Raw genomic sequence first — 25,687 nt, forward strand, 5'->3', positions numbered from 1 at the left:
CTGGTTACCACCGGCACACAGGCTCCAGCAATTCCAAATGAATAAATGTGTGTTTCGGTCTCAGGTGAAATCTATCGTAATAATTCTGGAGGTACAGGAGACTTTTATTTTGGTATCAGTGTGTTACATGTCTGATACAGTAACACGGTCGTTGGCATTAATTTTAATTGTAATTCAACATATAAACTCACTGATTTTGTTTTTCAGGTGATGCAGTTTATAATTCTAGTACTGTATACGTGTAATGTAAAGGATTATAATCTTTTTTTTTTTTAAATTATCCCACTTCACAACCAGAAACAGATTAAAGTTAAAACACTTAATTTTTATTAGCTGTATCATTTTAATGAAGCCAAGAACATTTAAATGAAGTCAATCTCATGTCGGTGGCACTGTTTTCGTGGAGTGCACGCCAAAGACAGCAGAGCTGCAGACTAACTCCTAAAGTCAAAGGAAACAAACATTAATTTTAATGAACCAGAATAGTGTCAGCTGTGGGTGGCACTGAAGTTACAACACATTTACACAAATGTATCATTTGTGTTTCACCTCAACAAACACTTATTATTGTGTTATTTTGAACACCAAAAGCTAGAAGTCCATTTAATTTACAGTTAATAAATAGAATGCATCTATCACCTGACAATAATTACAAGTTTACATTTTCATTACATTAAAATGGACTCCTGATGAACAGTTTGTCTCAGGCAATAATTGCTCTCATGCAGCAGCAGCACAACCATATAATTCACATGTAACCATGACTCAAATATGACAGGCAAGCTTCAGGCAAGGTCTGACTACACTCATTAGCACTGTCTCCTCACAGCAAGAAGGTTCTGGGTTTGAATCTCCTGGGTTTGCATGTCCTCCCTGGGTCTGGGTACTCCTGCTTCCTCCCCCATTCCAAAGACATGCATTTAGAGGATAGATGAGTTATGCAGTTACACAGCAGAGTTTTAGTGAAGAGAGCCTCTATAGAGAGTGGTGTCTGATTTCCATTCTAGAGAAAGGTCAAAGGTTACTTTCAAGGTGAAACCAATGATACAAACTCCCAGAATAGCTGGCAGTGTTGTGCTGAGGGCTCCAGATGTCGCTGGCCGCTGTTCAGCTGCACTCTTCACAGTTGCAGGTGAGGATGTATCTGTAGGTCGCTGTGATACGTCTCCCGCCGGTGCAGCGCAGCCTCACCGCCTTCAGTTTGGACGTGTGCGGACGGCAGCAGGAGCAGGAGCTCTTGAAGGGCTGCTTGAGCACCGAGCTGAAGGAGATGAGGGGGTCAGAGCGAGTGGTGCGGTTGCAGTGGCCCTCACAGCACGCCAGTAAAACCATCTGGAACAGAGCAGGGAAAACACAGGACGCAGCAGTCGGTCGCTGGTGCTAAACCCCTTAAAGTTTCCTGAGCTGGCCATGGCTGACCAAGACCACCGGATCAAACTGAAAGGTTGGAATTGCCTCATCCAAAAAGTGACTAAACTAACTCACAAATGAATTAATTTAATACAATCATTTTCTTGTTGAACAGGTTCACCTTTCTTTCTCGTAATAGACGCAAGATAATTAAAGTTGTACTTGATTGGACCTTAAAAATGTCGTGATTATTCTGACCATTTTGTCATTGTTGACGGTGTTTTGAAACCAGACGTTTGGACACAGACTTTTAGCCTCCGCTAGACTCTTCTGGACTCCTTTAAGGATAATTCATCCCGAGGTACGTCCTGAACTGTGATCCAATGGCTCTGTTCGTGCTCTCAGGCACACAAGCAGGCGTGCTGAGAGGGGGTGGAAGAAGAGTGGGCGGCTAATCTCTGAAATTTAAAAGGGAGGTATTATCACAGTCGAATCATATAAAAGTTGTTAAATGCTCTCACGTTTCTCTGCCAACTGTGTGAAGTCCAAAGCTCTGCTCAGTGTCTTAACTTCCTCTGTGAACCCTGGTGCCTGTGTTGCACCTACATCTCTCCTCTGTAACGATGTTCTCAGTTTCTTCATTGACAATCAAGGACCCCTGTGTTCCTCCGCTGTGCTGTTTTTATTAAACCAGTTTTAAACCAATGAGTTACAGTCTAAGGCTCCTCCGATACCAGTCCCTCGTAGCTTTAATGATGTGTTTTTAACTGCACAGTGACTCTGGGTGTGCTGCTGTCCTGATGACCTTTGACCTGACTGCAGCCTCGGACACCACTGAGAATGGAACCCTCTTATCTCGATCATTGTGTTGGTATCAAAAGTAATGCCATAAAAAAGGCCAGTCGTACCTGACAGACCTGATGTCATTGTGTTTTTATATCCTTCATGAAGAACCTAGTTGTTACTTTTTTTTTAGAGTGCTTTTAAATATGACAGATTATCTCTGTTGTAAAAGGCACTTTTTATCAGCTATGGCTATATTAGCTAAAGTAGAATTATATCTCTCCACTAAAGATCCGAAGAGTGATCCATTCTTTTGCTACACCAGAACTGGGCTATTGTGATTCTTTGTGTGACTTAATATGATCCTTTCTGTGCCACCTGCAGATGTTGCAGAACGCTGCTGCTGCTCAACGGCTCTGCAGCACTAAAGACAGAGGCACCAGTTCTGGTTGCTCCAGTGAACCTGGACAGCTGCATGTTCACAGGCCCCGGGGAGCTCCGAGATCAGCTGATCAGTGGATGTGTGGATCTCCCCACACCCAGGATCGAAACAAAGGCTGCGTCGTTGCTTGATCAGCTCCAAACCTTTGGGATTTTTACATCAGCATGGGAAACTCACCAGGGTTTCACATTCAGATTGGGTCTAAATCCAGACCATAACTTTTTATGATTCTTCCTATCTTGTTTTTATCTTGCCAAGTTATTTTATGTGATGACCTTTATCCTGTATAATATTTTATCTTGTATTGTTGTTCCCAGATCTGTGTGGTACAACTTGTACAACACCCTGATATTTTTAAACGTGTTCTATAAATTAACTTTACAAATAAAGATAAATAAATAAACCTTTAAAAATAAACCTACAAAAAATATATGTTTGACTTTTCTGACCAACTGTTAAATTCTCCATTTTATCATATTTTTCCATTTTATAGGTTAATGATCAATTATTCACTTCATGTTTTCACATATATTCCGTCTGTTTTTAAGAAAGACTGAGCCAACACTGGCAGCGCAGGCAGAGCTCTGAGCGGGGCTGTAATCCTGCTGGCGTTCCCCTGGGTCAGCGTATTCCTGTCGCATCCCTGGACAGACCTCCGTGTCAGCTGCTTCTGTGTCGCCACCCACTCTTCCCAAAGCCTGTCTGGGCCCATGGCATTTTACACCCTCAGAAACAGCAGGAGTGTTGTCGCCACGTTAAGACCGTTAGCCTTTGCAAAAGCTGAGGATCAGACTGTCACACACCGATGACTCTCTCTTCCTCCTCTGGTCTTATTTCCGGCTCTCTTATTCAGGGATCAACCACGCGAAGACAGAGGTCTTGCTCATATTCCTGTACATGCATTTATTAGATATTATTGGTGTGACATTGGATGAGGAAGAGGAATATTTAGCTGCAGTGGAAATGCAGTTGTTGTTTCTTTTAAAACATTGGCATTGGAATTGTGATCGGTGCTGTACAGTTACAATCAAGATTAAATTTAATTCACCTTTATAAAATAAACCCATGTGTTTGAAACCATATGAGCCACCTATTTTACTGACAACTGATACAAAACTCATCAGACACATTACACTAATAATGTGACAATCCTGGTTTCAGGCTATCTATCTATCTATCTATCTATCTATCTATCTATCTATCTATCTATCTATCTATCTATCTATCTATCTATCTATCTATCTATCTATCTATCTATCTATCTATCTATCTATCTATCTATCATATAGATCAATATGGGTTCTAGATTCTAGAAATTACTATGGGAAGTATATTATTTATGGGAAGTGCTGTTATTATTGAAATATCATTTTCCCAGGGTAAAATTTCCATTTTACAGATGTGGTAGGATGTAATTAATATTTGATGCCATTCCGGCTGATTTCTAAAAACCAAGTGTTGCTGTTATTTTCCTAATCACGGAGGTTGTGATTTGTACTGCAATTCTTAAAAACAACTAAAGGCAATTTAGCAGTGGGGAACCGACTACAAAATGGAGCCAGGCTTCATCCAGCCCTCCTTACCGAGTACGTTCCATCCTTACCTTGAAGTTGCACTTGTAAATCGGATGTGTGATGGTCTCCACAAAGTGATGCCTCATACATCTGCCTGGGTCAGCGTTTCCTGGATCTGTTTGTCCGTTATCACCGTCCTTGCTGGGAGACTGGGCCAGGCCCAGCAGTGGGCAGCACACCAGGACCAGCAACAAGCCAGACGGGGGGCCTATGCAGACGGAAGACTTCATGTTGAGTGTACCAGCAACCCGATGTTCCCAGGATATCCAGTAAATCGCAGCGTCTCTTGGGTATTGGCTATCTCTTGGTAGTGATCTCGTGGTTATTTACAGTTCCTCCATATATATCCCCGGCGTTTGTCATAAATTATTCCTGTAGCTATTGTAGAGATCCAAGGGCGGCAGACTCAAAGGTAAAAGCATTGTTTCTTCAGGCGACTCCATGATCCACAGCCACGAGCCTCCAGAGACCAGTAGGAGAACACAACCTGGAAGGGTCAGTGAAAGTGTGAACCTTTGAAACAGGAAAAAGAAGGATTTAGGCTTTTGATAGACAATATGCCATTAATTTGTAAAAAGAAATTAAACAGAATATGACCAGAGAGCGTATCATGCAGAGGATGTCAACATTATCACTTTACCGCTTTTAGTATTTTACATTTACTCTTGCAGTGTATTAGTTGTGGCCTAATGATGTTTTGAATGTGAATCAAAGTTGACGACACTCTCCCAGATTCATATTTTCACATGCTCTTTCTTATGTCTTTCTGCACCAGCAAAAGGCAGAGCTCTAACCAGCGTTTGTCATCTAAAGCCCCCATTTCTGAAACCATCTGTCCTATTCTGTTTTGGATGCCTGCTTAATCATTTCAGGGTCAGGATCAAGGTTATTTTTAGGATTGGATAAAGATCAAAGACCGGATCGAGGATAGGTTGGGATCAGGATATTATATTTTAAGTCCTCTACATACTGCGCGGTCCCAGAAAAAAGAAAACAATCGTGGCAGAAACGTGGCAACATCTTCGGTCACAGCTACAAAAGGCCGTTCGTCTTACATCAGACGGCTACAGATTACCGATGTTACGGTATTGCAATCAAAGGTGGACTACGATGAACGAATGAAATGAATGAAACAGTCAGAAACTCAGAATGACCATCTCATCCTGTGCGGATCGATATGATGCTGAAGACAAAGATTCATCATCATCTGTCATACCTTTAAGAAAAACTTGAACTTTTAAGGCCGTATGAGGCCAACAACAATCTCAATCATTACCATTGATTAAAAGGGGACTAATTTGGACACGTCCACTAGTGAATAGTGGGGCTAGCATTGGACATTTCTAAAGAGCAGAGTCAGCATATTTTTGATCATAAAAGGCTGGAGATTTCGCAACAGAAAACATTCTTGGCTCGATCGGATTTGGCAAGAAATGAGATTTATTGAATTTGAACAGAGCGGGGCTTTCCTGTGGCCTCTGCTGTAACCCACGGGCTGCATCCACCATCCCATATTATCTGAATGTGGGACTTGCTCAAGAGTTGGAGGAAAGTGAGGGGCAGCAGATCCACCTGGGGACACCCCTGTAACTCCCAGAGGAGTAAAGCAGCACACAGAAGTCCTTTAAGGAACAGCTGAAAGCAAGAACTCAGTGGTTCATGGACGACCCTCCAGCCAAAACCCAGCAGAATATCCCTACCTGAAGGGAACTAAAGGACCACAAAGGGTCTTAGTGTCAGCAGCAGATTACGCTTCAGTAACGCCTGCTATTATTTTCTACAGTTATTTTCAATTTGTATTTCTTTATTTTTGTACAATATTGTGTCATAACCTAATGAAACCACGCGTAATTATAGCGGCTCTCAAGGACTTTAGTTTTCTCATGGCTGCTGTGCTGCTGCTACTCTGAAGCTTAAAACCAGATTCCTCTGGTGACCAGTGGGCCCAAATTATGACCCACATCATTAGGCGGATCTTCCACGTTATTGCTGATGCCAGCTGGCAGCTGAGTACACAGTTGATGACTGGCTGTTACTGTCCTTGTTCAGGAAAGGACAGTTCTGTCTCCAGCTCTAAAGCTGCCAATGATACACAGAGGATACAGGTGTATAAAAGGACACCACAGGGTGTATTACCAGCAACACACCACAGTCTATAAGAACAAAGTGAGTGTGTCTTACACCAAACAGCATCCAGCTTCTGATCCGAACAATTTAGGCTTTCAGTAAATAATGTCGAATGTGTGGCTATTCAGTGTGTTCAGAACTAAGCCTGTTTACAATTATGAAAGTTCTAACCAAATCTATCAGTATATAGTTTAGAATATATGTCAGGATAGACCTATGGCTGCTCATCCATAGGGAATCAGTGCAGCTCGGGGAGAGTACTGGATGCTTTATCCACATAAATGTCTATTTGCACCCATGCTTTGTGCAAGGCGTTGCAACTAGAAGTTAAAGAGGTTGGTTGTGTGCTGCAGGGTGAAACCATGGACCTGTGTTGATGTCGGACCAGGCATGTCTGATAGAGACCAGCAGAGGTGTGACGGGCCTGTTGGCTTAACTGCCTCATGGTGCAGCAGCGGTCTGCTCCCATATTTGTCCGGCAGGGTGACTTTGCATTGTCTCCTCCACCGTCTGCTGTCCGTGCAGAGCATCTGTTCGTCAGAAGCGGATTCTTGTAGCGGTGAGATATTATAAACTGTCTGACAGGGTACAAATAAACACACTGACAATGGGTCAGTGCATGTGTGCATGCTTGTGTGAGGGTATGAAACCTGAGAGCACAAACACAAAAGCAGCCCTGCATATCTCCGCCATAGCTGACCGACTGCACCTGGCTCAGTGGACCACCTCTCAAACCTGCCCCCCACCGCTCCTCTTTTCCTAGTTTCTCTTGCCCAAAACGGCTCAGAGTTGAAACTGAGGAGAGGATGGCGACTCTGTCGGTGCAGAGATCTGCCTCTATTTCTGCCTGTTCAGTCCCCAGCCACCAAAACTTGAATTATTGTATATGTTTCATTGCTTTTCTTTCTTTTCTGTTTGGACAAATTCTATATGACAGACAGACAGACAGACAGACAGACAGACAGACAGACAGACAGACAGACAGACAGACAGACAGACAGACAGACAGACAGACAGAGAGAGAGAGAGAGAGACTTTTGATGGGCTGGTAAAACACGATGAAAAACTTAAACACACTTTGATACCTGAGGATGAAATGAAATAAACATAGCAGGAGATGAACTCAGCATTGTAACAGTGTTTGATGATGGATTCCATCATCTGTAGGGCAGGTGTGAAAGCGCCTCACCTCAGAAGAGCACCCAGATTCCTGTAGGTGAGTTAATCACCACACGATCTTACCTCCAGTCAGCAGGACAATAGATCTTAAAGACAGACGGGTCCTATACTGGATTCAGTGCTGTTATCCAGCTTCGCTCCGCTCGACTGACTCTCCTGCAGACTGTCACAAGCCTCCACCCTCGCTGAAATGCACCAGCTGATGGTACGACACGCTCCACAGAGGCAAAAGGGAATTCCACCTCTGAGCTGTCCCGCTGGCCCCCGTCAGAGAAGAGCCGCCCAAGAGCTGCAGCCAGTTTGATGAGGTCAGGGTTACAAAAACATGCACAGGTTTAGTTGATCTAAAACCAGCTGGCCCCATGGCCCCATATTAAGATCATTCCAGTATTCTGACATTGGAGGAGGGGTGGACGTGCACGTGCAGGTGAGGTGGGCAAGAGGAGGAAAAACATGGGCTAATTGGTCATCATCATGAGGGGGGGGGGGGTGTTTTACGTGTAAGTAATCCATTACATTTAAATCCCAATTAGTAGCTTTAAAAGCAGCACAAATTTAAAGGACACCACATTCAAAACAATCACACAAAAACCACAGGAAACACACAACTAAAGTGTTTAGTGTTGTATGTTTGTAAAGTGCTGAAGTGCTTCGGGGTTCAGAGTTGAGTAGCTGGACAGCCCTGAGGACAAAGGGGGCTTTTCCTCCAGCCAGAGGGGAGACACTGACACAAACTGTCAGTTGATCACAGAAGATGGTGCGACTTGGAACAGGCTGTTCAGCTTAGAGCAGACTTTGACCATGTTCAACAGGCAATTCTTGTTTCACTGAGTGATGGAATGAAACCAGAAAATAAATGAAAAGGTTGTTAAAGGTATAATAGAATATGTTGAGGATGTTTCAAAAGAGTTTCATTTAATGAGAAGTTACTGTCTTTGATGGTACTTTCTGAGGATTTCTGCTGTGTTAGAAGAAAACCTAAGCAGGTTGTTAAAAACTGTCCGTACTTGTACTCACTGACAACCTCCACCCCCCCCCCCCCCTGTCTGTGCTGGGGAGAAAAGGTCACGATCACGTCCTTGGTCATGTTTTTACTGAGCTCCAGGCAGGATCTTCTACACTGCTCTGCAAAGTCAACCTGCCGTGGTAAAAATCGTGACATTGTGTTTTGTTCTCAAATAATTCAATTTATTTCATGATTGCTGATTAAATACATCCTTCATCTACAATGTTTTCGTCTTAGCCTTTATTTAAATCTCTATTAAACAGCTTCTTTTTTAAATCAATGCAAAAATATTCTTGGTCTTAATGCAAGTCAGCATTTGAGTCAAAGCCATCAAGCAATTGTAAACATTCTGTTTCATTTTGATGATTTTGAATGACAGCTAAACTACAAGCTTCCAACAATCACTGGTCAATCCTGACACTCTTTGGAAAATTGAACCACATTATCAACTCAATTTACTGGTAGAATGGCTGCACAGAATGTTCAAAACATCAAGTGCAACGCTCTAAAATTCCACTTGTTAGAAGTAATCAAGTTATATTTTGTCACATGTAATGACGAGCGCTCTGGTGGTTGAAACCTGCTCTCAGGCCAGAGGCTGCTGCTGCCAAAGGTGCTCCAGTAAAGAGACTGAATAGTGGATGTTCTTTATTTAAATTAAAATATTAGATTTATTTTTTTACAGGCAACATCTTATATGTTTCAATACACCGATAAAGCCATCATGGAAAATGGAGAACAGTTTTCTTCAGAACAATGACTATTCAGGATTTCTTTTTTAAAGTCAGGCAATAACTGAAGCAGAGGCAGACGTACAGGCTGGCGGAGGCTTCCCGCCTCAGCGACCTTCGGGATGAACTTCAAAACTTGATACGACATCAGGTCACATCGACTGACAAACACACAAGTTAGCTCCCTGGATCTGAAATGTCTGTGCCCTGATCGAGTTGTCCAAGCTTGCTGGGTCTGCCACTAACTTCAAAAAGGTTAAAAAAAACAAAAAAAACAAAACGGTTTAAAGTCTGAATATAACGCATGTTAAGCTGCACTGGTTATGGGAGGGTGACCCACAGGTATTCACAAGTTAACACCCCCCCCAAGTTACTTTTACACCAAACAAAAAGGAGACAAACTGATTTAAATTCTGACACGACAGTGAGCAGTAATAGCAGTGCACCCTTTTTTTTTTTAACCGTTGTACAATATACATATTTACTACATTCACACAGTCACTTGTAAAAGAATTGAACCTTTTCCGCTGTATTATTAATCTGGATTTGGCCTTCAAAGGGAGTGTTTGTTAACTTAACTAGAGCAATTCTGAAATACTTTGCTAAAACAAGATGCAGTTACTGCAAGATCAGACAACTACAGAGTGGACTGGGGGGGGCATATGCCCTCATCTTCTGCCATGAAATAAGGCCTTCTTGTCCATCAGATCCTATGACGCCATGCCAAGCAGAAATCCTCCAACGAAGCCACTGGTGACAACAATATTCTGTTTCACGAAGGCCTTGGACTGAAAAAAAGAAGATATTGCAGATTTTCAGTGACACTTGTCCATAATATATAACAAAATGTTGTTAAATATTCAGCTTTCTTCTGGTGGTACTTTGCATTAATAAAGGGCGGATAACTCGGGTCATCATGCGATGTTGGCTTCAACAAAGATGGCTTTTTATTTTTAACTCCTCTTTCAAACAAACTTTCTTCTCCAGCCAAAGCATGAACATTTCTGTCTTTAAAAATATGTCCCTTATCATTTAGGTGCAGAGGGACAGCTGAAGCCTGCCCTAAGGACAAGTCTTGTAGTGTCCCTCTACTACTGTCTCACCAATATTACCTTCTTAACAAATGTGTCCAGCTCTTTTTGACCAGGACCCTGATTCAGTTGCTCCTTAGCTTTGTCGAAATCCTTCTCTACTCGCTTCCAGTCCACTTTGATGTAGCCACTGTTGTAGGCTATCTGCAAAGAGAAGACGGGTGCACAAAACTTCATGCGTGTTTCATTCTACATACGTGACCACAGATGGAACTATATGGGCTGTGTGAGATTACCGGCAGTAACAGGAGACCTCCACCAAGGGACATGGCTGCAACTTTCCCAACCTTCTGGAAAAGATAGCCGGCACACCTGAAATAAAAGCAGATGCATCTAACTTTGCCTGTGACGTCAACAACCATGCTGACATTTGTCACTATCAAATCCTTAGGATGTAAATTAAGGTTATTACAGCGTTCAGAATTCATGACAAGCAGAGGTTTCCCTTGTTGTCCTGCCAAAGCAAAGCGCATCAACACCGACTGCAGCATTTCCAGTTTACTGCTCACCATCCACTCACGCTCCCGATGGCAATTTGTGTCGCTACTGGGTATCTCCTTGCTATGCTGTCAGAGTTCTTCCCAACCAGTCGGTTCCACCATCTTTGACGTTTGGCATATTCTGCCAGGTCTACGACTTTGTCGTTGATCTCCTCTGCCAGCTCTGTCGATATACAATGGCACCATGTAAGTATATGGACATTATACGGGCATAGACTCTAAAGGTGCGGTTGTTTGTGCACCCTAAACGACTATCACAAACTTTCAAGCCTCATCAGGAAACTCGCAGGAGCTGCTGCGACCCGTCAAAAAAAACAAACCCTTCCTGTTAGCATACTCGCTACTAATGCTAATGGTGGATTAGAACAATTGGCTACAATAGCCCATCTCCGTTAGCACATAGAGTGGTTTTATGAGTAATGTGGAAGCGATTTACGTTCAGTGCGCACAGGTCGGAGCTCTTACCCTTGCTGCGACTCGCCATTTCGGAACACGATGACGTATTTCCGTCCGACTCGCGCTCGGTCTTCTCGGTACTTTTGGTGATTTTTTCCTTTTTACAACGTGCCGGTGCTTTAGCGCCACCTACTGGTTAGGAGTGTTAATCCGGATGGATTCACCTTTGGACAAGAAACAAAACAACTGGCCTGTCGCCCACATTAACCTGTAGTTTCTTTTTATTGAGGTCCTGCATCTTTCGCCTCCTTTGGACTTCATATTTCCTACAGTGCATTAGAACCGAGGTCCACTGTCTCTATCTCCACCCACATATTGTTTCCCCGTTTTATCCAACATGCTGTTTAACCCCCAGTGACTGAACCTGAGTGGCGTACACACCTCATTTCCCCTTCATTCCTCTGGATTCTATAATACCTCCCTGTACTTTCTTCGTCCCACTGTCTACCACATTTCCATTAACTTGTGTTCTGACTGTCTTCCCATGGACACTAACATTTAGTTCCATACTCAACTGGAACGTATACTAAAATACCCTCGCACCCATCAGTTAAATTCTGTAAATGTCCTGCAGTATTTCCAATAAAATATCCAGTCTACTATATGAATGACTTGAATCTGAGAATATAATTACCCTCATTGGTTTTACATCCACCCACTGCATTGTCAACAATTGTGCCACATTTCCTCTGTATAAATGAACAATCTTTCATCCATTCTCTACCCAATTAAAACACCAAAGTGCCACAAAAAAGCCTCAATCCCATCTTATTGTCAGAACACTTTGATCCATCTGAACATAAGTATAATGACCATCAATCTATGCTTGTGCATGTTGTGAATTGAACCAAGTTCCTACCATTCCTTTACCGGTGATCTATCAACGCCTACTGTACAGCAGTCAACTGTAGCATCAGGAAATATCCAGGGTTGAATGATTGCCAAAGGCACTACTGTACTGATGTGTCGCTGATCTATCTGAAGTTGTTTTCGTTCTCCCAACAGGGTTTCAGGATGTTTTGGGTTATCTGATCCTGCTGTGGCCCTGCAGACTGGCCCAATAGTTCAGTGTGATCTGTTCCCTCTGTGTTTCCATCATTTGCTTTCCCATCTTTATTTGTAGTGTCGCTGTCAAGGAGTCTGAAAAGCACCTGTACACAGTCCAAGATCTAGTAACTTGTGTAGTTTGTGTAGTTGAACCAGAAACAGCAGTGCTGTAATCCAGTATAGATCTAATTAATCCTGTATACATGAAGTCAACAGCTGTCTGTCTGTTCCCCACTCATTACATTAACCACCTTTTTGCACTTAGCAATCATTTTCTGAATTCTTCTCTCAGAAACCTGCCCATTTTAAAGAGTTTATTTAGCACCCTTTGTCTTCATGAAGTCATATCCTTTTTCAGTAGCAAAGTAGCGGATGGTATGGTATGGTAATATCAAAGAAAACTTCACCACACTTGATTCATCGGCACTTTTCTCAACTCGTGCTCCAAGCACAAACGTGAGTCCATGGTATTATGGCCTTTTCTGAATCCCAAAAATATTTTAAGGCTTTAGATGTTAAAGCAAAAGATCTTATAATTCCCTGGATCTATCAATCTCTCTGGCTCCGTACACACTCTCTATCCACTTCACTGGTAATCCCCCTCCTAACCTCCTAACCACTACATCCTTTGCCACTAAGATGATTTATCTTTATGTACAGGTAACAGATCTGATCCTTGCCTGCATTTTTATTCTTTTAGAAATCTCCAGACTCTGGAGATCTCTCTACCTTCCTACTGAGTTACAGAACAGTTCCTGATACTCTTGATTCTTTGTTCCCTGGCTTGTGATCTACTGTTGATACTTTCCATGTTTGTATTGCACAACATCTGCCATTGGTTTATTCCTCTGTCTTTTGCCCATGTGTACATATCCTCTCTCCATTGCCTAAATTTCAATTACTACAGATTCAATTTCCCTTCCTCTCCCCATAAACTTATATTGTGTTCCATGTTTTACAAATATATGATCTTCTCCATTTCCCTCTTCTCTATTTCTCCATCACTATCAGAACCATTAATGACAGAATCCAACACTGCTTTTTGCCCTTTTTCTTGGATACACAGAATATCCAGTGTTCTTCTACAATCTCTGATAAACCTTTGAAGCCTTGGCCATGAGACATAAGGCTTCTGGCATTGAATTGTAAAATAATCTTTCTGCCTTTTCATTCCTTCGAAATTCCAGGATAATTGACGGACTATCAATTCTTTCACCACCAACTGTTCCTTGCAGCCTCCTTCTCCAATTAGTCTTTCCAAGTCTTCATCCACAGTGTTTCCAGTGATGACTCCTCTCGTTCACTCCCAGAATCCACCTTCCCACCTGCTTCACTGCTATTCTGGTTTGCATATTATCAACATGTTCCCATCTCGTGGGACTTTTTTCCACCTCCCCCAGCTTCTTTCCCAGTTCTCTCATCAGTGCTGCAGGACTCAGATTGAAATGCTGAGCTGGTCTCAATAATTCTACCTTTTACTTTTTTGGCCTGAATTCTAACTCCCCCCTGTTTTCCCACTACATGCCAGAGTCCAAGCATCATCATCATCATCATATCATCATCATCATCATCTCCCTACTTCAAGTCCGCTCTCTCTGCTCCGTACTTCCTTCTGCTTCCTTCCTTCTTTTGCTCGTACACTCCTTTTTTTTTACTCTTAAATGAAAATACAGTAATGACAAAATCCAACACTGAATCAGAGATTCATACTTAAAGATTTTTTATAAAAAAACTCTTGTTCATTGCTAAAGATGAAGAATAAGCTAAAATAGCAGCTAAAATAAAGGATAAACACCAGCGGAAGCTGCTGAAATTACGCCATCAATCAATTAGCATCATTTTCTATTTGCAAGTTATTATAATGGAGAGAGGAATAATGTGGGAGAGACAAAGTGACAATAATCAATATTTGACTTGATGTTCTTACTTATGGGACCATAGTTGCTTTCATCATTCCTTTTGCTGCTGGGCAGCCTCGGTCCAGCTCAATAGGTTGTGAGTGATGTCCATTCATTTTTATTTTTGGCATCTGAAGCAACATAGAGGGTTTTAAGCCATCTAACGGAATCGTCTTTACATCCAAATCTCTCAGTGTCAAATATAAGTAATCAGAGAAAGAGAGAACTAACTCTTCACACACACTTACACTTTAAGTGTATAATTAAACTGTCCATAATTATGGGTACTATTTGCTCTTTGATTGCCTACCTTTTGGATGGACAGCCATCCATTCCCGGTGCTTTATTGGTCTCAGAGACTTTTCTAATTATTTCTTGTGATTTCTGCCATGAGGGATTTTTGTGTACTTCACCATTTAAGGTTAATCTAGTGAGTCTATTTATTTCTTGAGGGCAAGTTGCGTTTGGTTCCCTATATAGTTCACTACAGTAGGTTTCAAAATGTGTTGTATGTCCTCTGATTTGTGGCAGTTTTTTAGTTCTAGGCTCTCAATTCCAAATATGGAGCTTTCTTCCTGTTGCTTTCTTAGTCTCAATGTCATGATAGATTTTTTTTCTTTTCTTATCTGATGCGTGGGCAATAACCTTTCCTCTAAACACTGATTTAGCAGCTTCACACAGAACACTTGGCAATACTTCCCCATTATTTTTGTTATCCAAGTAGTCTTTCATTTCCTTTGTACACACAGAACAAGAGAAGGGAGTCGAAACAACCTATGCAGAAAAACTAGCTGAAACCTCCGATCAGATCAGACAGATGCCTACACACTGTGTGTGTGTGTGTGTGTGTGTGTGTGTGTGTGTGTGTATACAGCCCATTGACAATGTTGGACATTGACCTTAATTCATAGCCTCAAGAATACATTTATTATATTTTATGACATCAAATCACCATCACTATTGAATGATTGATAAAGGAATTTTCCATCGACAGTGAAAGTTGTGATCATGCTATAATGAAGAGATCCACAAGGTGACAGTGTTCTCAAATAGTGTCAGCTGACCCGTCCACAGCTCTTTATATTTGAAATCTTCCACTCCCAAAATGGACTGTCCCTGAATCAACATGGTATCCAACATTTTATTTATCAAAATCATTTTCAGAAATGCAAAGGTTTAATTGAACCTCACTGGTAATAACCCTGGCAGATGTAAAATAGAATGCGCTGCTTCCTGTTTGTTGCAACCACCCATCGCTCAGCAGAGATCATTCCAGAAAGATTCTGTTTTTCCTTTGTTTATTTAAAATGGTCAGATGTGAGCAGCACTCCTGATAAAATCAAGTAGTGTCATATTTTGGCATCATGATAAGGGAAAATGGCATAATCTGGGTCAAAGATCAAATGTCTTAATGTGACCGATAAAGATTAGTAATAATGATTTGATTATTTTATAGTCACAATGATGGAGAAGTGCTGCAGATTCTTCAGAGATGAAGCAATATATGTTCTGCAGGTAGTTCACTGTGGGAACTCCAGTTAACAGGTGTTCATCCAATCACAATTCGTGTGTGTGTGTGTGTGTGTGTGTGTGTGTGTGTGTGTGTGAGAGAGAGAGAGAGAGAGAGAGAGAGAGAGAGAGAAGGGTGTGTTGAATGATGGGTTATTGTAGCGTGTAGGCAAGACATAATGGGTGTTTGGAGGCTGATCGGCCACCTGCCAGCTCGGACCTGCTTTTGTTCTGGTGCAGCATGATGCAAATATTCCACAATATCTTCCGTATGAGTCATCAGTTCCTCTTAGCGCCTTTTCTGTGTAAATGTTGCAAATAACTGACAGCGGATTTAATGTCCGCTGCAACTTCTCATGTGGGATGCTAAAATAACAAGCACAAAAGCACATCTTAGTCATAATGTGGTTTTTGTGTCATGCTTGGAAAAAAACATCTTTTAATTTATTTCTTTATTGGAAATACCTTTCTTATTCAACTAAGACTTTATTTAATCTGTGAGACAAAGTTGAGAGGGCTTCAGTGGACAATGCTCAGCCGATGCAACACCCCAGAACAGAACTGAATGCAACATTATGGGTTGGGATCAGAACCAGAATCCCCAGGGGTGAGTTAAGTAAAGCCCTTTATTGAATGATCACTCAGCAGGTTTGGACTGTGACAAAAACAGAGACCAATTCCTCTCGCTCCCAAGAACAAGCACAAGGTCAGACCTGGAACAATTACAGACAACATCAAATGAATAGGTGACGGCTGCCCAGAAGGATTTCAATGTGCTTCTGTACAAGTCAGAACTCCCTTCTGTTCGCAGGAACCTGTTGAACCTCCTCTGAGGGTGTGGTTAGCTAAGGTAGGGGTAAAAGTGGTGGTGGGAAGGAAAAGAGTTTCCTTAGAAGGAGGGAGGAGGGAAGGGCAAAAGTTATTGTTTGATGAGAGGAACTGCTGTCATATACAGGAGGAAGTGTGAGTCAGTGGTTGTACATTCTTGGTTGGTGATTCAGAACTGTTTAGAGCTCTTAAACCTGGGAACCCTTTTGCTCTTTACAACAGGCGGGAAATGCCAGGGCACAGAAGAGGTTCACCCATAAGATTTAGCCTGATACAAGCAAGAGTAAGATGAATAAGAGAGAGAAAAATACAGCATTAGAGAAGGAAGGCGAAATATTACAGGAATAAGAAACAGTGGAAGTGGCCCAGTTCTTCAGATAAAACCATCCAAAATGTTCCACTAGAACTCTGATAGTTTCAGTGTTGTCCCTCAGAGAAAATGCTGCTAACATGGATATAGGTGTGCTAACTCTCACACATTCGGAGACACAAACACCCCATGAAATGTATTAAGGATCAAAAAATCAAAAACACAAAAGATGCTACTTTGAAGTGTTTTGGATGTCCCAGACTTTTAAAATGGCCTGAAAATGACACTCCCAATAAGGTTAAATCATTAAAGAATTTAACCGTTTATAGAATGTTAAACTATTAGGTCTGCACACTGGATATATTTAAAGCTGAGTAATATACAGTATAATTGGAGCTCCCATCCTCAGCTGTGCCCCTGATTCCAGAGAGCAGATCTTCCAATGCCCTCCAAGGTTGAGATGATTAAAAAATACATGCAAGATAAACATGCCATTTGCAACTAAACTAGCAATGTGGAAAAGCAGACAGGAGCTGGATGACTGGCCATTCCAGGTGCCCAGTTTAGTGGCAACCACCTCTTTTAAGAAAAACAAAAAATAAAAAATGGTTCATTTGGAAAGGAATTTTGACAAAGACAGGGTGACCTTTTTGTTTGCGGGAGTTGCCGGTTACTGTGGACGCCCAAAATCTCCAACAATATGAACAACCCACGCTTGATGGAGGACGGGCACATACATGCAGGCTGGAGGGAGGAGGAATCTACTGCAGAGGGGTGCAGATTACTGCAGGCTGGGGAAGAATGTGATGGACTGTGCTGTGATTTAAAGCTTGTTCCCAGAAGGGGTAAAATGAGAGTGATGAAGAGAGAAAAAGACCATAAATAAAGTGTTTTACACATTTATTAGACCACCACCTAATTTAAGGTTCCACTGCTGCATACATGATTGACAACTTCTTTAAGTTGGGAGTGCGGTACACGGGTAGAATTATTGCTATCCGGAAACCCAGCAGACAATGTAGCTGTAGAATCCAAGCACACAGAAATCTACATTGTATGCCAGGTTCAGGAAGAGTCAAAGACACAAGGGAAGATAAATCGCACTCCAATTTTTTTTAAAAAGATGCAAGAGGAAGAACTGAAATTCAAAGAAAAAGGCAACATGATGGTGCTGTTACAGGACGGGGCCTTACTGAAGCACCGCAGCCAATCAGAGCAGTGGTCTGTGCCATCGGCCAATCGGAGAGGAGTGACTTTTGCCAGGTTGGGGGTTGGCAGAGCTGTCAGAGACCCAGTAGCCAGATGTAGCTGCTGATTGCTACACAGGATCTACACTGCCTACTGAGCAACTGACAGAAGGCACAGATTAGTGATCCAGGTGACAGCTTGGGCATGGGCCAGAATGGATGGCCGGTCACATGACTGCCGACACAGCTGTATCCATCTGAGGGAAAAGGGAAAAGAAAAAGGAACAGAAATAAAGATTATCTTTATTGGATAAAGAGCAACAGAGAATCAAACAATTTGCACAATGAGACAGCAGAAAACCAACCAGGAAAACACAAGACAACAAAAAAAGTGAACAAGCAAATTACAAACAGTAGCCTGAGGAATGGGGGTGGTGGAGACAATTATCTGCTGATGAACATCCTCAAGCACTCAATCACCAGTTGGAGAGTCCGTTCATTCTTTCCCGGCTGCCACCTCCATAAACTAGAAGATAATGGAAGCACCGGATTGCACAGAGGCTACAAGTTCTTACAAATAGAACAAGCAAATATGCTTCATCCCTGCTCAACAGCTTTGATAAAAATAATCAAAAGAAGTGACAGAAGAGGACGAAAAGCCACGTCCCGATGGTTCAATCGTGCAGTTTTGCGACAGCATTTAACATTCATCACAAGTCAGCCAACATGGCTGTGTTGGTGACTCTGGTACAAGCAACACCTAAAGCTGATCCCCAAAGAGTTCAGTGGGGTTGAAGCCATTCCTTCATCCCCACGCAAATTCTGTAGGTCTCTGAGAAACCAAATCTCTCTGCTTCGACTCCAATGATGACTTGTCTTCTTATTCCAGCGAGGGACACGCCACCCCCCACCGTCACACTGCCTCCGTCAAAGGATGCTACTCAACCAGCACCAGTCAGTCTCCACCGTCTGTCATATGGGATTGACGTTGAAGGCCAGAGATTGGCCACGTGCAGGCTGTTCATCTGGATATAATCCTGCAAACCTGACTGTTACCTGGGGTTACCAGAAGCTCAACAAGAGCCAGTAGCGACAGCAGCACAACAGAATTAGCTCTATGGCATTGCCACAGAAGATCCATTAGCAATACCAAACAACTCAGCTCTTCTGCCAATGACACAAATGTCTGTTCCTTACAAATGGGAAATATTTAAAAGGGAAACCAACTTTCCAATGATATGACATTTACTGCCAAGGTATAGTTACACAAAGTGGTGGTTGGCTGGGTAGCCAATAGATACCAGACGTTGCACCTAAAGCAGCTAAAATAGATCAAATTCATGGGCAGGTCATCTCAAGGTGCTATATAGTGGTGTGGAGCTACAGCTGTTTTTAATATTTAAAGTCAAAGACAGACAATTTGACAAGATCGGTAGTCTTGAGTTGGTCTTAAGGGAATACAGATCCCAGAAAAAGCCTAAAACACAATGGCAACCTATAACATTTAAGAAGGACTTACCTACTCTTGGCAAGACCTTGGGAACAAGGTTTTTCTGTGGCTTTCTTAAGGACCAGGGCAGAATAATCCAACCTGACAAAAACATAAGGACAAATATTTGATGTCAAAGTTTCAAAAAGAATGCCGTAAAATTATGATATGGTATAGTTGTGTTGAAACATCCACATACAGTCAGTACAGGGTGCATTGAACCCTTCATCCCCACAAAAAGATGAATTGATGAGGTCATAAAGACTTATATCTGTCTTCTGTTGATGCTTGAAACAGGTCAGATTTTATTACTGGACAGTGTTTTTCCAAAAGTCTCATCTATAAGAAACATCTTTCACCACTTGAAGTCCAGTTTGAATCACTGTGTCTGACAGTAACCGGACGTACGGATGACAACATCCAGAGCGACCAAGACTAACGGTGGATCGTTAGAGCTCTGAGAGGAGCTAAAGGTGAGCGGAGGAAGTCTGACCAGCATACACATGCAAACGAAATTAAAGAGGAACTGATCTTTTCTTCTGCCTCCGTCTGGCAATTTGATGCTTGTGTGTTTTTGTCTGCGGGAACTTTCACTTCTGCATTGTGGGTCAGTGGTCATGCACGTTCATGGTTAAAACCGCCTCGGGACAATCCTGATTATACATTTGAATCAAACTGAATTCACTTCCAGTTTGACTTTGTATCAGTGATTGCCCGAGTTGTGATAACAAACTGGGCCTGAGCCTGGTCCAAAGCCCAAGGGTCAGTCCGAGGCAGAGAAAAGCTTGATTTCAGGTTCTTTTTGGGCACTGATGGGAAAGAATGTGCACGCTGATAAAGAAAAGTTATCTCACTCCAAAGGCCTCTTTAACAAGGCTATAGGGACACCAAGGAAGGGAGCAACGAGACAGAAAAAAGGTAAAACATATGACAGGGAAAGAAAAGAGCACCATGGCCCAGTTGTTATGTACCGGTACTTCCAGGCTTAGAGTACGAGAATACTCTATAGTATTGAAGATTTGACTTGATTCAGCCCAGTATTGTCACAGTGTTTACTTTAATTGATCCATATGATCAAGTGGAGCCACAGTTGTAAAATATTTACACATCAAGCGTTGTAACATCGTCCTGTTGCGGCCACTTTGAATAACCAGCACTGGGTTGAGTCACTGATTACCTTTGGAAAACCAAATGAACACCTTAAAAACACAGCCCTGACAGCAATGCACATTGATCCTGGTTTTCCATGACGTGCATCCGTTTGTACAGTCTGTTCCTCCTGCACACATGTGCACAAACACACACGGGCAGTTCTTTGAATTCAGTGGGGCCCAGGTATAAGAAGTTCTACACACATCTATCTATCTATCTATCTATCTATCTATCTATCTATCTATCTATCTATCTATCTATCTATCTGATTTGGCTTTATTTAAATTTTGATTTGTTTTTTATTTTCAACAAATTAGTCCATATAAAATTTTATTAAGAGATAGAATAAATAGGGAAAAAAATTGTTCCACTTTTTTTTTTCAGACATGTTCAAAAAGGGGTAGGAAGAAGTTAATTATTAGGCTATATGGTTCTGCCCCTCTTGATAACTTGGAGTGCAGATTCCACACTAATTTCCACCTGGGAATTTTAATCCTCCACATCCCTGTTATACGCAGCGTCACCACTATCACATGGACCGACCAAAACTGGCTTTAAATTCTGGGGTTGATGTTGACACACTTGTGGAAAAAGTGGGTTATCACGCATGTTCACTCGTCTATGGGCTAATAATATCATAAGTGAGAAAGAGCATTGATAGGAAGCGTGGCATTAGAGGGGAGATCATGTGAAGAGAGACAGCTGGGCACAGAGCCTGCTTCAAGTAAAAAAAACAAAAAACCTAACACACCCCGGTGTGACTAAGTCCATGAAGACAAACACGTTACCCAAAACCGCTAAGAATGAATCACACAACCACTCAATGACACACTTTCTCAAACACGTTGACTAAAGTCAGCATAGCAGCAAATTACCCCAGATAACAGGGACGGGCGGCAGCAGAGTCGACGGGCAGGGTGGATTTAAACGTGCAGTTATCAGCTGTCTCACCACGCAGGGATCATGTGAGCCTGCTGCCAGCTTCATTCATAAAGAGCTTTCTTTGCGGTGTGATACTGTCACCCCCACCACACTTGGACTGAATTCATTCATGCCCTCTGCTGCCGTCCGGCTAAGTGACTCAATGGAGACTGAGGTACAGAGAGGAAATACAGAGAAAATGTGTACGGAAACCACAGAAACACTCCTTTTAGTACATGGTTACACTTCGAATCAGCCTTCTTTCGTCGGGTTTCCTTTGGCAAAAGGAGCCGACGCAACTTGACTGCATGAAAGTAAACCAGCTCCTCTGTAAAGTAAGATTATACTTACTAACCTACAAACGACCTTTCAGACTTCTTGCGTGTCAACATTGGCCGGTCGACACATAAGGAAGGGGTCACGGCATTTGCTCTATTTCTTGTACTTCTTAGTCAAGTTAGCTTTAAGCTAAAGTTGCTAACTGTCTTCTTCCTGCCCCACAATCTGGAAGCAGTTTTTTTGAAACACACGATATCCATCAACGGTATTTCCCCTTCACTCCCCTTTTCTGTCATTTTTCACTTACCCGTCTGGGTGAGAGTCGCGCTTCCTTCCAGGGCTGAGTTTGGAATGAGGAAACCCCCACCCACTCCCTCCATACCCTCCACCATCATTTTCTTCTTCTCTGGTGTCTTTTCTCTGCCTCTGTCCTTGCTTCAAAAATGGATTCCTACACTTCTCACACCAAGTTTTCTTGACGAGATTAGAAGAGAGAGCGGAGACACAGGTCCTCATCAGTGTCACCCTTCTTGGCTCCATACAAAACTAAGATTTCATTCATGAAATCTTGTTTGATTTTTCCTCGTGTTCGGTAAAATCACTTACAGAGAGCCCACACACACACACACACACATGCACACACACAGACACACACACACACAGACAAAGCACGCTAAAGGTGCTTTCTCAGAGTCATTCCAGCCGTTAAACAAGTTCTTGGCAGTGTCTTTCTCTCTCTTCTCTCTCACATTTCAGTCCTGTCTCTCTCCACTAGCCCTTGACTATCTATCAGACTGTCACACTCAGGGACAGACGCTCTATCTTATAAAAGAGGGGCCGAGCCTGCTTTAGCAGAGGGCAGTGTCCTGTTACACAGCTTACAAGTGAGGTTAGAGAGAGGACATCCATTCAGAAAAAAAGAAAGGAGGGAAGAGGGAGGAGAAAAGAAAAGGGAGGGGGGGAAACGTGTGTGTTCCCCTGCTGGAGTGTGGAGATGTCTGTGAAAAAGGATCTGTATTTAAAAAAGGGAAAGGAGGCAGGGACATAAACAGTCCCCAGCCCATCCACCCCCCCCCCCCTCCCACACACACACACACCCACCCATCCCCCAACACACCCACACACAGAAAACACACACGCGTGCGTGCGCGGACACAGAGGGGTCTTTTTCTAACCGTTCATCTGGACCCACATCTGTCTTAACCCAAGCAAGTGTTCGGTTGTTGTCCTGCTTATTTACCCCATTTCAATTCTGGACAGCAACACCTCAACAGGCGCTCCTGACTCACAGCATTCAGGGCAAGGGTGGGCTCCCTTTTTTTTTCCTGAATGGGTGTCTTAAACTTCAGGAATTGCATTGCTGGTTGGTTACTCACTGGATGCAGTGTGACTCATTAAGTGCCTGGCTGCACTCACCCTTTCCTCCTGTTACACATATTGTGGTGAGGACTCGAGCACACACCGAGGAGTCATTTCAGTGGAATGGCACAGGATGTATTTATATCATGGCCAAAATACTTAAATATCCAGGAATACGACTCTGGACAGTCATTTAGACCTCAAGCTGAATTCCCTCTCCGGGTCCGGGATGACATTAAAGTATTTAAGGCTCCGTAGATCAATACGGGGAGGATTGATTATTGAAGGAACACGGCCAAACGGAACATCACACAGTTGACTTTCATTAACCGCACTGATTTCCTTCAGCATCTCTGGAGACTCATTTAGATCAGGATAAAACCTGTCACTTGTGCTCCATAGATTCAGGCTAATGAAGAGGTCTGCATTTCTGGTGAAGAGGCCTACAGTGACCAAGGTGATCCAGTGCTTACGGAGATGTGCACAATCGTCCTCAACAAACCAAACGATCCCCCATGAACCTGTCCACACATCCACATCTCATCTGATGTTCAGAATGATACACACATAGTTAATGATTTAGACCTGAGGCAGATGTCCGCCTCCGACAACACACTGTAGAACCATACATTTTTGTTGTGGCCTTATGCTACAAATAAATAAATAAAAATCAGGGAATATGAGACAGTTTAAATAAAGGTCTGGAGGGACCAGAAAATGGCTGCCCCACACAGACAGTCAGATATTATATCAATATTATATTATTACCTCTATTTATCACCGTTTTCCCTGGGGGGGGGGGGGGGGTCAGTGGAAAAATAGCTGCAGCTTGACTCTCTCTCTCTCCCTGTCCAACCACACAACATGGGCCATGTCAAATGATTACGCTGCTGCTTGGCCCACCACAGGATATATGAGCTGCACACTCTGCCAAGGCGGTGAGGGGTCACGCTCTGCCTGTAATGAGATGTGTGCGTGTGCAAGCATGTTCCTAATGCAAACGTGCTTATCCCGATGTTACAGGGCGAAGAAAGGGTTCTAGTGATACATTCCAAAGGCCTGCATCACTTTAAATGCTTTCGCCCAACACACACACACATACTAGATAGTACTTGTATCTTTGTAAGGACGTTCAGACATTTACTGGGCCCTTACCCCTGACCAACACATTTAAATGCAAGACCTTTAGTGTTAAGGTTAGGCTTGGCACAAGCCCGTTTCCAAGCTTCACCGTAAGACCAGGTCTTAACCCCCAACCATCCCTTTCAAAATATTCTCACTTCCCAAAAATGTCCTTACTTTCCTGACAAAACGCCGGTCCTCTTGATGTAGCCTGTACAAAGAGGGAGGTGGACTCCCTCCGCGTTTCCTGGAGAACCACCTTCCATTATCACCCTGGCCAGCCCGGCCCTACTGAGCTCACATGCTCATTGTGTTTCTGAGCGTGACCTCCACCATCGAGGATGGACATGTCCCTTTGAAAGGTCTACAATGAATAGTGACTTTATTATTTGAAGTGGTTAGGGCATTAATCAAATAGAATAGAGTTGTTGGATATAAACCGACGAGAGCACCTGCATCACATGTGATGCAGGAAGAGCGCCGGCTCAGACCAGAAGACCCCACAGCAGATTGTAGGGACATCTGAGAAGATTAGTCTCTCTTCTATATACTGTGGACATTGACATATGTTGCATCCAAAGAGAAAATCATATTGTAAATGATCCCACATACCCATCACACACTTCTCACTCTAATCCCTTCTGGTTAAAGATTCCAATGCATTTGAGCTCAAAATAAATCCCTTTTATGGCAGTAAACATCCTTTAACATAATTATTATTTGTTTGCCATAAGAGAATATTTCAGCATCCGGAGATAACGTCATCACTTACACACAATAAATCCTTCCTGCAGTGTTTAAGCATTCTTCAAAAGTAGTTCTCTGTGAAGTTTTGCTATTATTTAAATAGATCTTCTAGCATCTAATATTCAGTCCAACTGAAGAATGAGGATGCTGACAAAACGTGGAAGCCAGTGGTCCCAGCAAACGGAACGCGACCCCTGTTCTAAACACCTTCGCTGGCACCTGGTCCACTCCCACACTGATTCTAAAATCCTCCTCCTCACTTTCAAAGCAGCTCCCTCATACCTCCCTGAGCTCCTGGAAACAAACACACCCTCTGCTTCACCTCTGCTTCCCTCCTTTCCGCCCACCTGCCCATCTGCCCATGGCACTTAGATGTTTCAGCCTCTCTGCCCTCAAATTTGGAATTTACTCCCACAGACTATATGTGCTTTGACGTCTCTGCCCACCTTCACATTTTAAAACCCACCTGCTCAAATGGCCTAAGACCACATCACTTTTTTTTTCATTCCAGTTTTATTGCATCTAGGTTTTTTTTCCTGAATTCTAGTCATATTTTGCTCTCATTTTATGTATTATTTTAATGTAATGTAAGACTTGAGA

General features: G+C 42.7%; 2 protein-coding genes and 1 long non-coding RNA gene across 5 annotated transcripts in view; 1 reads left to right on the top strand and 2 right to left on the bottom strand.

Annotated features, from left to right (window-relative positions):
- Positions 1-304: 304 nt before the first annotated feature.
- ndp (norrin cystine knot growth factor NDP) lies at positions 305-7,691 on the bottom strand. 2 transcript variants are annotated; one of them, XM_057033970.1, is made up of 3 exons: positions 7,519-7,691; positions 4,179-4,662; positions 305-1,332 (listed from the first exon to the last, which is right to left on the bottom strand). In XM_057033970.1, the coding sequence occupies exons 2-3, from the start codon at positions 4,377-4,379 to the stop codon at positions 1,108-1,110; spliced, it is 426 nt and encodes a 141-aa protein (XP_056889950.1). In that variant the 5' UTR covers positions 4,380-4,662; positions 7,519-7,691; the 3' UTR covers positions 305-1,107. The 2 variants fall into 2 exon arrangements, with proteins under 2 accessions (XP_056889950.1, XP_056889865.1); XM_057033885.1 differs by having other exon boundaries at positions 7,466-7,691.
- On the top strand, positions 1,185-3,655 carry LOC130526408 (uncharacterized). Its single transcript, XR_008950738.1, has 3 exons — positions 1,185-1,444; positions 1,643-1,711; positions 2,518-3,655. It is a non-coding gene; the product is annotated as an uncharacterized LOC130526408 (long non-coding RNA).
- Positions 7,692-9,096: 1,405 nt separating the features above from the next.
- Positions 9,097-25,687, bottom strand: part of fundc1 (FUN14 domain containing 1) — a 19,479-nt gene continuing 2,888 nt past the window's right edge. The window contains exons 1-5 of one of the 2 annotated variants that reach the window (XM_057040630.1): positions 11,249-11,496; positions 10,793-10,946; positions 10,520-10,595; positions 10,305-10,427; positions 9,097-9,980 (exon numbers count right to left, since the gene is read on the bottom strand). In XM_057040630.1, the coding sequence (XP_056896610.1) occupies positions 9,903-9,980; positions 10,305-10,427; positions 10,520-10,595; positions 10,793-10,946; positions 11,249-11,267 (450 nt within the window). In that variant the 5' untranslated portion in view covers positions 11,268-11,496 and the 3' untranslated portion in view covers positions 9,097-9,902. Of the gene's footprint in view, positions 9,981-10,304; positions 10,428-10,519; positions 10,596-10,792; positions 10,947-11,248; positions 11,497-25,687 lie in introns of those variants that run through there. The other variant, XM_057040621.1, reaches the window with a different exon arrangement.

The sequence above is a fragment of the Takifugu flavidus genome, chromosome 1, assembly GCF_003711565.1.
Source record: "Takifugu flavidus isolate HTHZ2018 chromosome 1, ASM371156v2, whole genome shotgun sequence".
In the NCBI taxonomy this organism is placed as follows: Eukaryota; Metazoa; Chordata; class Actinopteri; order Tetraodontiformes; family Tetraodontidae; genus Takifugu; species Takifugu flavidus.